This window comes from Eschrichtius robustus, chromosome 1 (assembly GCF_028021215.1).
Source record: "Eschrichtius robustus isolate mEscRob2 chromosome 1, mEscRob2.pri, whole genome shotgun sequence".
In the NCBI taxonomy this organism is placed as follows: domain Eukaryota; kingdom Metazoa; phylum Chordata; class Mammalia; order Artiodactyla; family Eschrichtiidae; genus Eschrichtius; species Eschrichtius robustus.
In genome coordinates this window covers 134,479,167-134,495,935 of record NC_090824.1, presented here as the reverse complement: position 1 = coordinate 134,495,935, position 16,769 = coordinate 134,479,167, and the positions used below count along the sequence as shown (strand labels likewise).

The window sequence follows — 16,769 nt, the reverse complement described above, 5'->3', positions numbered from 1 at the left end:
ACATAAAGTGCTTAATACACTTTGATGTTTCCTCAGAAAGTTAAACATAGAACTACCATATGATCCAGCAATTCCACACCTAGATATATACCCCAAAGAACTGAAAACAAGTACCCAGATACTTGTACACTCATTATTCTGTACACGGCATTATTCACAATAGCCAAAAGGTGGAAACGACCCAAGTGTCCATCAACAGACAAATGGATAAACAAAATGTGGTATATACACACAATGGAATATTATTCAGCCTTAAAAAGTAAATTCTGACACATGCTACAACATGAATGAACCTTGAAGACATTATGCCAAGTAAGATCATCCAGAGACAAAGGGACAAATATTGTAGGAATCCACTTATAGGAAATATCTAGACTAGGCAAATCCACAGAGAAAGTAGATTACAGGTTACTAGCCACTGGGGGAAGAGGGGAATGAGGAGCTATTGCTTAAAGGGTACAGACTTTGTTTGGATAAAAAAATTCTGTAAATAGACGGTGGTGATGGCTACACAACATTGTGAATGTATTTAATGCCACTGAATTGTACACTTAGAAATGGAGAAAACATACATAATATATATATTTGATAACATTTTACCACAAAAAAAGTGCTTAATACAGTACCTGGCCCATGAGAAATATTCATAAATGTTAACTAGTATTGTTAATATTATTCCTAGGTGTAAATGCAAATAATGAAAGTTACTGCAATATGGTGTTATTTGTACTTTCATGAAGGACAGTAAAAAGGGCCTGGAAGAACATAGAGCAAGTGATCTAAGTAGTTCCTTTGGGGGTCGGGGTTGGCTAGGGGGTTTGTGCAGGAGAAGACTAATAAACCCCTAATAAACCCCTTGGGGATGGGGGTTAGGGGAGCAGGGTGCTCCAAGAAAAGGATCCAAGAAGCTTCCTAAAGGAGAGACCACAGGAACTCTGAGGCCTTAGCCAAGACACCTCTCTCCCACTTTCTGATCTGGGCACTAGGGTTCTTGTTTTTCCACACCTGGGACATGTTGGGGGTTCCCAGGCCGGTGCAATAAGGCTACTATTAGGTAGGTCCTTCGTCTGAGGCAGGGGATAAGAGGAAGGTCCCAGCGTGGGGGCGGAAGAGTCCGGTCCGGGGTGCCACTGACCCTCAGCATCTTACCCCCCCTGCTCGTGGAGAATCGCAGCCCAGAGAGCCCCCCCTACTTATCCTCGTCCCATTTTCTACTTTCCGTGACAGCTACCCCAAACCGAGAAGGTCAGGACCTCATGCCTGGTCTTCCTTCTTTGTATCACTCTTTAAGGTACGTGGCCAAGTTCCCCTGTCCCTCCCCACATCTCCCCCAAGCAAAATCAACAAAGCCTGAACCCCATCTCCCCAAACGCAGTACTAGTACCTCTGTGGGGCTGTGGCTGGGCTCGTGGCCTTCGGAGAGGGACTCCGGGGGAGGCATGGTGGGGGCGTGGGGCAGTGCGGGGTCCTGCTGGGGCCCCGGAGATCGGGCGGGTGCAGCCTCCTGCTGCATGGAATCCAGCGCAGTTTCGATTCTCGGTTTTGATGTTGAAGGGCGGGAGAAGCTGAACCAGAGGCGTGCGCCAGACGTCTGAGCTCCCGAAGCCTCCGAAAGGGGAGGGGCCCGCCGAGGGTCCGCCTCCCGAGAGGAAGTGAGACACTAGCTGTGGGCGGTTCTAGGGGCGGAGAAATCGACTGTGGGTTCCGAAGACTCGCCCCGAGCAGGGAGGAGGAAGAGGGAGGAGAGGAGTAGACGCACAGCTGGACAGTGTCAGAGCTGACCAGGAAGGAGGCAGCCCCCGCCCTCGGTTTTGAAACATTCATTCATCTCACACTGGCACAGCTTTGTGCCAGCCCTCAGCTGGGAGCCGGAGCCGCAGAGGTGAGCCACACGTGGCTCCTACTTTGGAAGAACCCCAGGTCTAATGGAGGAGCAGGCCCCCAAAAGGAGATTTTCACACAGTATTGAGACTGGCTGGAAAGGAGATCCCTCAGCTGGGACATGAAGGAATGGTGGGAATTCGCCAGGGATTCAGAAATTGGAGGGACACTTTAAGCAGAGAGGACAGCACATGCAAAGGCATGGAGGTTTGAAACAGGAGAGCTTGTTTAGAAACTAGTTTTGAGAGAAAACAACTAGTTTTCAGTTTCAGTTTTGGTTATTTTCAGATTTAAGAGGGGACCCGTGAGTAACGTCGGCCCAGGAGTGGCCTGGGGCAAGGTGATAGCTAAGCAGATGGACAAGTACTGCGGGCAACAGAGAGTCGGTGAAAGGTTTGGAAACGAGGAACAACATGATCTGTTGTGTATATTGGGACAGTCATTCTGACAACCTAGGGGCAGGTGGCCTGGTCTAGGATAGTGGCTGTGGGATGTGGGGAGAGACCTGAGTCAGAGACGCTAGGAGGACACTGAGTGGAGATGAGGGGAACAAGATGATGCCTTGTGTGACAGTTGGAAGGGCTGGTGAATCCGAGGCAGTAGGGAGTGGGGAGGGAATGGGAAGAGCCGGTGGGCAGGTATGAGAAGAGTGAGGAGAGACACAGTGGTTAAGAATCCTCCTGCCAAGGCAGGGGACACGGGTTCGAGCCCTGGTCTGGGAAGATCCCACGGAGCAGCTAAGCCCATGCGCCACAACTACTGAGCCCGCATGCCACTACTACTGAAGCCCACGTGCCTAGAGCCTGTGCTCTGGAACAAGAGGAGCCACCGCAATGAGAAGCCCCCGCACCACAACGAAGAGTAGCCCCCGCTCGCCGCAACTAGAGAAAGCCCGTGCGCAGCAACGAAGACAACGCAGCCAAATATAAATAAATTTATTTATTAAAAAAAAAAAAAAAATGAGGAGAGAGCAAGTTAGCTCTTGGCCAAAGGAGAAGCCCAGCTCCAAGCTGGTGAGGGGAGAAAGCACAACTCCAGGTGGCATCACTGGGCCAATACCCCTGTCTTCAAACTTCAAAGCATCCCAGTCGTTGTGCTGACTCCCGTGTACCCATTTTGTGCTCAGTTCCAGTCTGGGACAGACTAGAGGGATGGTGACAGGGCCTATCTCTTGTAAAGTTTATAGTCTGGGGTGGGGGCGGGGGGATGCGGGGAGAACTAACTTCCCAGGGACAGTGCAAAGCCTCAAGAGCCTACCCTACCCTGCAGCTTGATCAGTGCCCCCAGGGGTTTAGAATCAGGCCATCAAACTAGTAAAAGCCAAAGATGGTAAGCAGCCATCTGCAGAAGGGACCTGGAAGTGGACTGAGGGGCCTGAGGGCTGGCATGTGTGAGACAAGGAAAGCTTTATTAATTTCTTTGCCCGCTTTGGAAGACAGCCTGCCCAACACCTTGTTGGAAATGAATGCTTCTCAGAGTAAATTCACCATCTGCATTTGAGTTTTCTCAAGCCATGGACAGACAAGTTACCTCTGGGTACCTGGATCAAGGGGCATGCTGCTTCTGCATCCGGAAGACTGAGGATCTCACCTCTGTGATGCTCTGGAGGGCTGCCTTGGGTTACCGCTGTGCAATCCCCTCCTTCCTTACTCTGCCTTGCTCCCTGAGGTGTGCACACGAAATTTCTTTCTTTGTGTGCCCAAGTTCAGGCCCTCCTGCCCCACCTTGACCCACAATGACCTGGCTACTCCTTCATTCAACAGATAAGCACTGGGATCCACTCTGTGCCAGGCCCTGCTTGCGGGCTGGGGGGACACAAAGAGGAATAATTTGTTTATCATGCCTTGGAGAAACCCTAATTCCATATAAGGGGAACCTTCCCAAAATCCGTCCCTAGTTTTTGAGTTTGTGCTGAGAAGGCTGGTAGCATTTCCTTGCTTCTGGAGAAGATTCAGCTCCTGAAAACCCCCTTACAAAGCTCAACTTCTCTTCCTGCTCCTTTTCTAAGGCCTAGTGGGAGCAGGGTGTAGGAGGACGGACTCCTGCGGGCTTCCAGGAGCACAGACTACCCGCCGTCCCTGCCCCACGGCCGCAGTTCGGTCCTCCCAGCGCAGGGGGTGCTGTGCGACGGTGAGAGCCGAGCCCGACCTGCCTCCTCCTCCTGCGCCAGGGCCACCGCCCATGGCCGCGCAGGCGAAACCGGGAGCGGCGGCCAGCAGGGGCGGGGCAGTGTAGCGGCCGGCTGGTCAGGCTCCGCACCGTGCTGGGGCGCGGGGCGTAACCCCCGTTAGGAGCCATGCTCGGCAGGTCTGGGTACCGGGCGCTGCCCTTGGGGGACTTTGACCGTTTCCAGCAGTCGAGCTTCGGCTTCCTGGGCTCGCAGAAGGGTTGCTTGTCCCCGGAGCCGGGCGGCGTGGGGCCGGGGGCCGGTGAGTGGCCGCCCAGCACAGCGGACCCGGGAGAGATCGGCTGGCACCCCTGGGCCCGAACTCTCTGCCTCTCGGGAGTCAGCCGGTCTTGCGCGCTCACATTCTAAGAGGAGGGACCGAGAGGGGGTCTCCACAATGTGGAGAAGGGCTTGGACCAGGCGCTGGGATGCTACTGCTGATCCAGCCCTCCGAGGGCTACGGGGCTGCAGCACCAGAGCTCTCTCATCTTCCAAGAAGCCGCTCCCCACCTCGTTTCTCCTCGGCTTTTATCAGCCCAGAGGTTTTCGGTTTCCATTTTGCCTAGAAAGAAACTAAGGTCTAGGCATAGGAGGTCACCAGCACGCCAAGGGCACTTGGCTGCAGAGAAATGGCAGAATCTTCACCTCAGGGGGCACCTCTAGACTCCCTGAGCTTGAGCATCTCCCTGTTTCCTGGTGGAGATGCACAGGCCCCAAAGGCAGGCCCTCAGGTGCCTGTCATGTCTTCCAGGCCCTGTCTTGCTCCAAATCCTTGAGTAATTCCCTTGGCCCGTAGGCCAGATCCCACATGCCACAGCCTAACAACCAAAACCTCAGAGGATGTGGCCCCTCTGTGACCCTCCTCTAATGAAAGCTGCCCCTATCCAAGGGTTCCTTTCCTGCAGGGGCCACATGGGTCAGAACGAGGCAAGAAAGGAGATTAAGCATTCTGGGGCTCAGAGAGCCCAGAAGTATAGGGTTCCTGGAAGTGTGGAGTAGCGGCTCCTGTCTGCTTTCTGTTCAGGGTTGGGAGAGGAAAGAGAGCAGAAAATAACCTCTCCCAGATTCTGGGGCTTTCTCAGCTTTCACTCCCATTCTGGGCTTCTGGTTCACAGGGGCAGGGACCTGTGGTTCAGATGAATCTCATTTTCCTAGTTCTCCGCCCCCCCACCTCTCACCTGAAGCTGCTTCAAGCGAGGCATGGCCCAGAGGGCATTAAAGGGGGGTAAAGAATTGTGAGCTAGGAAAGAACAGCTTTGCCCTCATCTCTGGCATCTGTTGAAGAGCAATTGATGCTTTATCCCTTTAGGCTAAGGTCCAGTGATGCCACCTGGAGTTGTGCTTTCTCCCCTCACCAGATAGCCTTAGGCTGTCTCCAAAAGGACTCCTTGAAAGCACACTTCTGGGGCTGATAGTAGAGGAGGTGTTATGCCAGCAGCATTCAGTTCAACCCAGCGTGTGTTTACAGATGCCCAGGTACTCCTGGCTTTGCCAGCTATGGGAGGCAATATAAATCAGACAAAAGGATTGACTCCTGCTCAGCCCAGTGAGGAGAGCATCGTGTGATTGGCTTCTCAACTCCAATGACTACCGTCTAGCAGAGAATAGGCCTTGTGAGGATGGGACTTGGGACAGATTTGTTTTGGTGTATGGGAGGAAGGAACAGTCCTTAACTAGCACCTGCCCAAAGATATAGGAGTAGTATTAGGCAAGGCGAGTATTTGATGGTCCTTAGGGCACGGCACTAAAGTGGAGTGAAGACTTGTGAGCTAGGAAAGAACATCTTAGCCCTGAAAAGGAAGGAGCCACTGAAAGGGGAGGTGGGCAAAAGGTACACTTGACTGAGTTCACTCAGCCAGCAGCTGTCCTGCCAGACCCAGCTGGCATTCCTTGACTACCTCTGCTCTCTTGTCCCCAGATGCACCTCAGAGCTGGCCTTCCTGCCTCTGCCATGGCCTCATCAGTTTCCTGGGGTTCTTGCTGCTGCTGATCACCTTCCCCATTTCTGGTTGGTTTGCCCTGAAGGTAAGGCTGGCTGGGTCAGCCCCCAGAATGGTTGGGCCATGTTGAGAGCTTTGGCATTGGTGGGTGAATTCCCCATCCTCTGCCCCCTTCCCCTAAATATTATCACAGCTCTGTGAAATGGGCTGGACAAGAATTGTTCATTCTCACCTTTCAGATGAGGAAACTGAAGCTCAGACTTGTCCAAAGTCATACTGGGAGCCAATAAGTGGCAGAAACAAGTCTTCCCAAACTCCCAAGTTTGGGGGTCTGAACACTGGCTTTAAGGTGCACACAGATATCTTCCTCCCTTAGGGTTAGGTTAAATTAGAAATGAAAATCACTCAACCTGGCCCAGCAGGTGATGAGTAATAGGAATTCAGGCCTCGTTTTCAACAAGGGATGGTGCAGATGGGAAAGGATGAGCTAGAGTTGAGGATTGCACCTGAGAGCTGCAGTGAAGGTGGAAGCCTACCCTCGTGCGGCCCCAGGCAACAGCCAGTGTCTCTAGAAAGCTTGGGGTTTGGTGTGGTCTTGAAGGGAGTCCTTAGAAGTTCCTAAATCCTAGTCCCCAAACTGCCACTGAAACAAATATCATGTGACCTTGGGCAAGTCACTGCCTCTCTGAGCCTTCATTTCTCAATTTGGACATATTTCCTTGTTTGAGGACTCCAGGAACCTGAAGTTGGCAAAACCCTTTGCTCGGGGCTGCTATTAGAGCAGCCCAGCTTTTCCCTTAACTAAGACAAGGGCAGACAGTTTCCTGGTTTGAGTCATGTCTAGCTTCAGATCACACAGGTGAAAGGTTTCACTGAGGATCAAGTCCATACAGTATGGCAGATGAGAGCATGGCTTTGGGAGTCATTCAGGACTGCGTTCAGATCTTGCGTGTTTCACTTGGGGGCTTTGTGATTTTTGAGCACATCAGTTAACGTCTCAGAGCTTTGGTTTTTTCATCTAAAGACAGAGCTCAGGATACCTGACACTGAACAAGGCCAGAGGGAGAGGTGAGGGAGGGACCTGGGGAGACATCATTGCCAGCAGCAGCTCAGTGCTTTCAACCCTTTCCCTTGCTGCTATGGACAGATCGTGCCCACCTATGAGCGCATGATCGTGTTTCGACTGGGCCGGATCCGCACCCCTCAAGGACCCGGTATGGTTCTCCTCCTGCCCTTCATTGACTCTTTTCAGAGGGTGGATCTGAGGACACGAGCCTTCAGTGTCCCTCCTTGCAAGGTGAGGGGCTTCTTGGCTCCCCTGGACAGAGGGAGTGGGGGCTTATGCTGGGTGTATTGGCCTGTGAGTAGCCATTAGGGGTGAGGAATGAGGAAGATACCAGAAAAAGGGGGAGGGGGCTGGGAGGACATCCTTGATCCATATACCTAAGCCCACGCACTTGGGGATACCATTTTGCTCTTGAGGAGCTAGTGACCAGGTGAGTGGGTCAAGTGGGGTGGTCTCAGTGGGCCTGGCCTCTTTGCACCCCCAGCCCCTCTTTCATGGCCTCCCCCAACAGTTGGCCTCTAAGGATGGGGCTGTGCTGTCTGTGGGGGCTGACGTCCAGTTCCGCATCTGGGACCCGGTACTGTCGGTGATGACAGTGAAGGACCTGAACGCAGCCACACGCATGACGGCCCAGAATGCCATGACCAAGGCTCTGCTCAAGAGGCCTCTGCGGGAGATCCAGATGGAGAAGCTCAAGATCAGCGACCAGCTCCTGGTAGGCAGCTCCACACAGGGCAGAGTTCGATGGCTGGCACCTCGGCCCAGCTCTGCCTGCCAGGGCACTTTAGCAGAGCACGAGATCACTCTGGGCCTCAGTTTACCTTATGTCCCAAGAGTGTAACAACTTTTGAAGAGTCAGTGGTCTGGGTGGGACTGTGAGTTGAGGAACAGAAGGTGGCACAGACCATAGGGATCTTGGGCACATCTAGCCCTGAGAGGTGAAGGGGCTGGGACGGGGGAGTGGCCTGACACAAATTCTTGGGTCCTGCCCCGACTGCCTGAGGTTTTACTCTTCACTGCTCTGCAGGCATTGCCATGACAACACTGGGCCTCAGGGGCACTCAGCAGCCTCGGGGCAGGCAGGTGGGTGAAAGGAGCAGGGGCCTTCCTGGCCCAGTCACCTTCAGGGGAATTCCATGCTCCTCGAGGCAGCATGTGCATTTTTGTGGGTTTGTGTTCTTTGTTCTGAAGAGAACAAAGGGACCTGAGGACATTTGGACCTTTTTCCTGCCTCTTCTCTGAGTGTGAGCAATTACACTGGCATTCATCTCAAATCCCTCCTGTGACAAGATGGGGTTGAAATACACGTGTGAAGGCGTGTCCCCTGCTCCTCACGTTCACCTTGTGCTTTCTCCCGTGTCCTGGCAGGGGACCGTGGGTGAAGTTTCCCCTCGTTCCCCTAAGATCTGCTTTCCCCAGGGTTAAAGGACAGGAAGGGGAGTGGGGTAATGCCAGTCCTGGAGGTCGCAATCCCTTCAGGAAGTAAATCATCTGGGTGAAATTCCCAAGAGAAGCTCTCATATGCATAGCATTTTGCCTGCCTCAGTGTATCTCTGCTTTACATTTTGCTGCAAAGGCTGGTATTATTGTTTTATTTTGGAGGAAGGAAACTAAGGCTCAGAAATTATTTGACTTGCCCCTAAGAGCTGTGGTCAGGGCAGAGCTGGACCAGAGCCAGATCACCTGCCCCCCCATCCCCCCATCCAGTGCTCAGTCTTATACAACTCAGATCACAATTTGATAATTTTTATTCATGAAACCACATTCAGTTTTGATCTACCTTTAGGAAGAGAAAATTGCTCTCGGCCTTGTTGTACATGGCTTTGGTGCAACAAAGCCAAGAGAGGCCATCTGAGGGAGTGAGTCCCATACCAGGGCATTAGAGTCATGTAGGGCCATTGCCCAGATTGAGTTGGCTCCTGGTAAAGTGGGGTCAGTTCCTGGTTAAAATGAAATCTCAGGAAATCCAGCACACCTCCCTAAGGCCTGTTTCAGGCATACGTTTCTCATTCTCACCGCGCCTCCACTTCTGCGTACTTTTCCTCTAGAGGGATTGCACGCTCCCCACCTCTCACTTGCTGGGCCCTCCTTAGCTGCTTACCCGCGTGCTCCAGGCCAGCCGCTTCACCCCTCACTGCCCCAGCCCAGCCTCCCCCATTGCCACCCCACCCGTCCCTCTGCCACAGGCCTTGCCTCTTAATCCTCAGGAGAAAACACTCTAGGGTGAGAACTCTTTCAGCTTCCTCCAGCATCACCCCTTCAAACTCATCTACATCTGTGCTGTTTTCCTGCCTCACTGGAAGCATCTGCTTCCTCTGCACCGGGCAGTGCTCTGGTCCCAGGACTCGGCTCCCTTCCTCAGTTCAGCCTCTTCTTGCCTTTTTGCAAGGACACATGTTCTCCCTTTGTCCCAGACCCCCTCTAGCTCTTAACCCCTCTCTCCCCTTTCCTTCCTCCCCTTCTGTCCTTAATCTAGGCTCCCCCCACGCTCCTAAGACTGACGTCACTGCCGACCTCATGGTGACCTCCCTCTTGCTAGCACAGGGGCACTTCTCAGTCCTCCCCTTACTTCACCTGGAGGCAGCCTTTGACTCCATGGACCCATCCTTCTCTTATTCTTGGATCCTCTGCTTCCTCGGGCTTCCATTATTCCACACTCCTGGTTACTCCCTGTTCTCCTGCCCTTCTGTTTCCAGGTTTCCCTCAGTGGTCTCTTCTCACCTGTGACCTCCCAGGAGAGCTTACCCACCTGAGGCTTTTTGCTAACTCTAGACACTAATTATTCTCAACACTCTGATCCAGTCCCACTCTGCCCTGCTTCCTGGCCCCACTTATCCAATTGCGGTTGGCCGTCCTGTAGACACCTCAAGCTTAACGTGTTTAAAAAGTCACCATTCCTTCCCTACCCACCCCCAAATCTGTGTCTTCCTCCGTGTATGCTCTCTGGATAAACGCCCGCATTCATGATCCGTGCAGGAAGCCATACTAGAAACGTGACTCCTCCAACTCCTCACCGCCCTCCTTGTTTTCGCACATCCGGGCAGCCGACAAGCCCAGCGGTTCTATTTCTCTGGTGTCCTTCTGTAGCTTAATAGAGTTTACAGAGTTGTGCCCCTCCCCTGGTGTGTCTCGGCTCACAGCTGCCTCTCTGCCTGACACCGCATCTGCATCACTTTTGCCTGCAGTTTGAAACAACGTCCTACCTGGTCTCCATGCCTCTACCCTCAGCCCCTCCAATCCAGTGTCCACATAGCCGCCAAGAGAATCTTTGCAACACGCAAGACTGCTCTGACACTTGCCTGCTATACTCATCTCCGGGACTCCTTGTGCCTCAGAATAAATCCAAGTGAGAGGGAGTAGCCTCCTCTGAGCCCTCGGCTGTCTCTGGTGTCCCAGGCCACAATTGAGGGTCCAGCTGAATGGAACTGTGGTTCCTCACAGTTCCCCGAACATTTGAGGTGCTCCTTTCTGCGTTTTTGCACCTGCTGTTCCCATTGCCTGGAAAGGTCCTCCTTTGATGCCCCTTCACCTGGATGATTCCTCCTCCTCCTGGCATCACCCCCTCCTCCCTGCCCCACACCCTCTCCTGATTGCTCACTACCAGCTGCCCACAGCTGGGTTGTAATTGCCCTCTGCCTCCGTCCCAGGCTGGGAACTTCTCAAGGGCAGGCCTGGTGCCTCATGTGCCACCATGGCCATACCAGCCTGCCTAAAGAACGTGCTCTGGAAAGGTTTGTTGAATGAGTGCCATTTCTCCCCACACCATCCTCCAGCTGGAGATCAACGACGTGACCAGGGCCTGGGGGCTGGAGGTGGACCGCGTGGAGCTGGCAGTGGAGGCCGTGCTCCAGCTGCCCCAGGACGGTCCAGCTGGGCCCAGCCTGGACAGCACCCTGCAGCAGCTGGCCCTCCACTTCCTGGGAGGAGGCATGTCTTCAGTGGCAGGAGGTGCCCCACTCCCCGAGCCGGGTAAGGAGCCTCGGGGAAAGAGCGAGGGTGCTCCCCAGGGCGCTCAGCTTGGCGTCCAGCACAGGCTGAACTTTGCTGCTTGTTCCCTTAACCAAGCAGCTTGTGCAGTGCACACCCCGCCCAGCTGTTCAGGCCACCCCGATTCTAGAGCTGACCAGAGCTAAGGCAGTGAGAAGAGTCCAGGTGTCTGAGTGTGTGGAGGCCTTTGGGAGCCTCCATGGGAGGAAGCAACAGCATCCAGAAAAGAGTTTTGGATTCAAGGCTGGAGTAGCTTAGAAATGGGATTTGGGGTTATGGCTAAAAACTCAAGGGCAGCTTCTTAGGAAAATGAGGAGGAAACTGAACGTGGGCCTGAAGAGTGTGTAAGAGGGAACTGCCGCGAAGGTACGGAGGCCACACGTTGACCTTGGCAGCACATTGACCTCCTTCTCTCTGCCTCCCTCCCCAATCCCCTTGGCACCCCCAGCAGATACCTTGGATATGGTGAACGAGGTTGAGCCGTCTGCCCCTCATGGTGGTGCCAGGTCCAGCCCCAAGCAGCCTGTGGCCGAGGGGCTGCTGATGGCTCTGAAGCCCTTCCTGTCTGAGGCCCTGGTCAGCCAGGTCGGGGCCTGCTACCAGTTCAATGTCGTCCTGTCCAGTGGCACTCAGAGCATCTACTTCTTGGACCTCACTACAGGTGCAGCTGCCCTCCCTGCTCTCTTCCTTCCCACCTGGGTTGCTCATAGCCCCTACCACCCATGATCCTTTTTCAGACTGGGCCTTGCTCCTGCCAGCAGTTTAGGGCAAACCCATAGCAGTCAGGGGCTCAGATGCCATTTGCGGACATTGACTATCCAGGCCTCGATCTCACTGCCCTGTCCTCGTCAGCAGGACAACTCAGATGGCCGAGCTTCCTGTACCAAGAGCCCCACACACGTTGCAGTCCTGTTCATGGCAGGCTCAGTGCTGAGCTTGTTTTGTGCGTTATCTCACCTACTTATCATCAGCGTATGATTTAGGGATTATCGTCGTCCCCATTTCACCAATTTGGAAACTGAGGCTCTGAGTGGTCACACAGCCAATGGGACTTGAACCCAGGGTATTAGAACTTGAACGCTTAACCACTATTTCCACCCCTCCCAGTGGGACATGCTAACCTCTTCTACCCCCTGCAGCATAGTCATCCCCGTACTAATGCTCAGTTTTCTTTCTCCCCACAGGGCAAGGGAGGGTGGGACATGGGGTGCCTGATGCCATCCCTGATGTGGTGGTGGAGATGGCTGAGGAGGACCTGCAGGCCCTGTTGTGCAGGGAGCTGCGGCCCCTGGGGGCCTACATGAGCGGACGGCTGAAGGTGAAGGGCGACCTGGCTGTGGCCATGAAGCTGGAGGCTGTCCTCAGAGCCTTGAAGTAGCAGGTTTGTCTGACTGTCCATAGCCCAGCCCCGAGCCTGGCACCAAGCCAGGGGGGCATCTTGGAGGAGGAGTCATTGACACTGCACCTTGGATTGTTGAGGCCCTGAGAAGTTTCAGGCCCAGCAAGAGCCAATGAGTGGAGGCTGGGAGACCCTGGAGACTGGGAAAGGCCGAGTCAGGCAGCCCTGCCCTTCTCACCCACAGTGGTTCTCTGGACAAGCCTTTGCTGATCCTGGTCCCCTGCCGAGTACCCGGTCTGAGCTGGGTACACAGCGCATGACAGGAGAGCCAGGCCTGCTGTGCTCTGCTGGCTGCCTGACTGGAGAGTCAGGGCTGACAGAAAACAGCCTGACAGCCGCGGGTTTGGTCCCAGTGTGAGGGAGCAGTGCATGCAGCTCAGGCTCCAAGCTCCAGAAGCGGGGTCAGAGAGGCTGGAGGAGGGAGAGGGAAGGTGGCCACCAAGAAGAGGTCCCTGCAGTGGGAGGGATCTGGGGATGGGCTGGGTCCGCCCCGCTGACTGCAGTCCAGGCCCAGGCTGGGGGGGATGGGGACAGGAAAGGGGCTGGCTCCTCCCCGGCCCTGCTCGTGAAGATGTCTTGACTCATCTCCCAGCTCGGTCTTGCATGCCTGAAGGACTGGAGCCCAGGGCAGCATGAAGGAGAGCCCTGCTGTTCCTGTGCTTCCCGGAGGTGTGAAAACCTCAAATAAATGTGATGTTTACAATGTATTTGGAGAGAAATAGGGGTAATGGAGGTGGGTCGGAGGGTCTCTGAGGTGATGCCCCTGCTGCCAGACCGGGGCCCAGGCCCTGAAGGGTGGCACAAGCCCTGACAGTGTTCTTCAGTCACCCACAGTTCCCCTTCCTGCCATGGGTCTCAAAGCAGGCAGAAGCAGGGCACTCTGTTCCTCTTTATAGTCAGGGTAGAGGTTTGGCAGGAAAGAGCGGGTGTGGGTGTGACAGAGCTGGTCTGGCAAACATTAACCTAACGAAGGCAGGGCTGGGGGCTCGTATCACATTCAAGAGAGGGGTAGGAGCTGCTTTCAGCTGCCCCTCATGTTATACCCCTGGTCACTGTTTCCCTACTGTTCTGGCCCAAACCTCAGGGACCCCGGAGAAGGGGGGGGCCTTAGACATCTCGGGTTCTAAGAAATGATGAATCTCACATCCTGGAGAGACTTGTTAAAAAAAAAAAAAAAAAAACAAACCACAGAAATTTGAGGCTCCTCTTTGAGGAGCAGTCTCTGGCTTGTGCTCTGGCACCAGGCCTTCCCCTCAGGGCCCTCTCCAGCTGCCTTGGCACCAGGCTCCATCCAGTTTGCCCTTTTGTTCCTGCCAGTGCCCGCCTTGGCCTCTTGTAGGTCCTCCCAGCATAGACCAAACCACCACTGGGTTCCGGTTTCAGCCCCAGGGCCCCTTCCTGGAGGGCCAGAGCCCCAGGTTGCTGCCCCTGCCCTGTCCCTCTCTCCACTCCTGGAGGCCGCCCAGCCAGGGCTGCCTGTTCAAAAGCCTTCCCTCCAATCCCCACCGGCCACACTCCCGCTGCCCGTGAGCCCTGGTGGGGCGTGATCTTCTCTGCTTGGCCTGGGCTCCCCCTCTGCTCTGGCGCTGTCATTGTGCCTGTTCCCCACTGTGTCTGTCGGGTCTTGTGTAAGTGCCCACCCTCCCTGCTGGACCATGAGCTTCCTGCCTGAGCCGTCCATCGCTGTTCCCTCCATTGCTACTGCACACAGCGCCCCAGGGGGAAGAGGGGAAACCCCAGGCGTCTTCCTCTTGAAAGCTTAAGGGAAACCGAAACTCAGATTTTCTCCGTGGCTGTTGGAGGACCAGCATCACAGGGGCAACAAACTTTTCTAGATGTCTGTGTGGGTGGAGAGCAAAGCCTGCTGCCCGCGGTTAATACCCTCCTGTCGAGGGGAACTCATTCCTTGGTGAAGCCAGCACTCCAGGAAAGGGAGCCCACAGGTTCAAGGCCTCTGAGTTTCGGAGGACCCAGCAGACTTTGTAGTCCCCAGTGGGGGACGAGGGGCACCTAATGGGGCCAGGGTGTGGGGAGGGAGGGGGAGGGTGTCCCTCAAAGAAGGCTTCCTGAGGAGGTGATGCCTGAGACTCACAGCTACATGGAGATGAGAGAAGAAAGGAAATGGGGGAAGGACATTCGGCAGAGGGGAAAGTCCCTGTGAGAGCACAGGAAGAGGAAGTGGGCACCTCCGATTTGGGGAAGTGGAACCTAAAGTCTGAAGGGGGATGTAGGCAGGGATTTGGGGGGGAGGGGGTAACAGTAGTAACTGATACTGTGCCAAGTATGCCCCTGTACTGCACTAGGCACTTCCTGTATTTGTTTTCCTCAAGATAACCTGATGAATAGTGATAAATAGTTATATTATTACGCTATATTGATATATAATGTATTATTCTGATGTTACTTTTAAATAAGTATTTAATTTTGAATAGAGAATTTTAAAAAGGCGTGCTATGAAAATTGTCCCTCACACTCCTGATTCCATCCACATATTTTCAAACAGGAATCCCATGGTATTAGTTTCTTGGTTATTCTTCCAGAAGTTGAGGTTTAAAAAAAATACATTTACAAGAAAATCCAAATATATTACTCTCTGGACGGGGGTCGGTTGTTTTTTGTTTTTTTACAGAAATGGCAGCATAGCAAATACAATGTTGATTCGTTCACTTAACCTTACAGTTGAGGATCTTTCCATATTAGCACACCTAGACTTTCCCTATTCAGTTTTGTAGCTACATAGGATTCCATTGAATGGGTGTATCATAGTTTATTTAACCTGGTTTGCATTGATGGACATTCAGATTTTTTGTGTGTGTTTTGCTATTTCAAACAATCTTGCAGTAATAATCTTTCACATATGCTATTTCACCTGTGGTTGAAGTTCATCTGTGGGATAAAGTCCTAGAAAGGAAATTGCTAGGTCAAAGCGTTTCTAATTTAACATTGCCCAAATGCCTTCTCTGGGGGTTATTCTAATTTACACTCCCATTATCAGTGAGTGAGAGTCTGTTTTTCCTCATATCCATGCCAACACAATGTGTTTTTAAACTTTTGGATTTTTTGACAGTCTAGTAAGTGAAAAATTACATCTCCGTGTAATTTTTTAAAGTTGTTCAATTGTTTATTGCTTTTTAAGACTTGGATTTTCAGTCCCAGCAAAAGCACAGGGTTTTTGCTGTCTTTCTCCAGCATTTACTTTTTTAAGTGTGATATGATAAAATGCACCCATTTTAAATGTGCTTGATGTGTTTTGACAAATGTGAACACCGTGTAACCACCAACCACCACAATCAAGATATAGAACATTTCTATCAACTCACGTAGTTCCCTTGTGTCCCTTCCCATTCAAGCCTCACTGTCCCCGCCCCCACCCCCCCAGGTCCAGGTCACCACTGATCTGCTTTCTGTAACTGTTGATTAAATTTCACTTTTCTAGAGTTTCATACAAGTGAAACTATACCGTGTGTACCCTTCTGTGTCTAGCTTCTTTCCCTTTAGTGTTTTTGAATCATCTGTGTTATTATGTGTATTTGTAGTTTGTTCTTTTTTATTGTTAGTGATATTCTGTTGTATGGATAGATGTACAATTTATATACTCATCTGTTCATGGACATTTGAGTAGTTTTCAGTTTTGATTATCAGAGCTCCTGTGAACATCTGTCTGTGTACAAGTCTTTGTATGGATATATGTTTTCATTTGGGTAAATACTCAGGAGTAGAATTTCTGGGTCAAGAAACTAACAAACCAATTCCAAGATAGTCGTGCCAACACTTGGTGCTGTCAGTCTTTTTCACTGGGTGTGACTGATGGCTTTGAGCCTCCTTTTGGATGCTTATTGGACATATGTCTCCAATATTTTTTCTCACTTTAAAAAATGGCTTATTTATCTTGTCGGTATAGATTCGTATTAGCTTTAAGACTTCTTAGTAAATCCTGGATACATGTTTTTTAGCACATATTTGGAATATTTTCTCTCAGTCTGTAGCTTGCCTTTCTAACTTCTTAGTGCTTTATCTTGAAAAGCAGTAGATTTTAATTTTGATAAAGTCCAGTCTACAACTTTTTTTTAATCCAGGTTTTTTTTCCTAAATTTATTTATTTTATTTATTTTTGGCTGCGTTGGGTCTTCATTGGTGTGCGTGGGCTTTCTCTAGTTGCAGCGGGTGGTGGCTTCTCTTGTTGTGGTGTGCGGGCTCTAGGTGCGCAAGCTTCAGTAGTTGTGGTTCACAGGCTCTAGAGTGCAGGCTCAGTAGTTATGGCGCATGGGCTTAGTTGCTCTGTGGCATGTGAGATCTTCCTGGACCGGGGCTCGAACCTGTGTCCCCTGC

At 52.4% G+C, this 16,769-nt stretch overlaps 2 protein-coding genes across 10 annotated transcripts in view; one reads left to right on the top strand and one right to left on the bottom strand.

Annotated features, from left to right (window-relative positions):
• Positions 1 to 1,615, bottom strand: part of PML (PML nuclear body scaffold) — a 43,545-nt gene extending 41,930 nt beyond the window's left edge. For 4 of the 6 annotated variants that reach the window (XM_068555324.1, XM_068555343.1, XM_068555351.1 and 1 more), the window contains exon 1: positions 1,385 to 1,595. In XM_068555324.1, the coding sequence (XP_068411425.1) occupies positions 1,385 to 1,513 (129 nt within the window). In that variant the 5' untranslated portion in view covers positions 1,514 to 1,595. Of the gene's footprint in view, positions 1 to 1,384 lie in introns of all 6 variants that reach the window. The other 2 variants (XM_068555306.1, XM_068555315.1) reach the window with 1 other exon arrangement.
• A 2,464-nt stretch (positions 1,616 to 4,079) lies between these two features.
• On the top strand, positions 4,080 to 13,147 carry STOML1 (stomatin like 1). 4 transcript variants are annotated; one of them, XM_068555297.1, is made up of 7 exons: positions 4,080 to 4,310; positions 5,967 to 6,073; positions 7,136 to 7,285; positions 7,566 to 7,769; positions 10,828 to 11,023; positions 11,493 to 11,702; positions 12,226 to 13,147. In XM_068555297.1, the coding sequence occupies exons 1-7, from the start codon at positions 4,178 to 4,180 to the stop codon at positions 12,417 to 12,419; spliced, it is 1,194 nt and encodes a 397-aa protein (XP_068411398.1). In that variant the 5' UTR covers positions 4,080 to 4,177; the 3' UTR covers positions 12,420 to 13,147. The 4 variants fall into 4 exon arrangements, with proteins under 4 accessions (XP_068411398.1, XP_068411389.1, XP_068411380.1 ...); XM_068555288.1 differs by having other exon boundaries at positions 11,490 to 11,702; XM_068555279.1 differs by having other exon boundaries at positions 7,539 to 7,769.
• Positions 13,148 to 16,769: the final 3,622 nt, after the last annotated feature.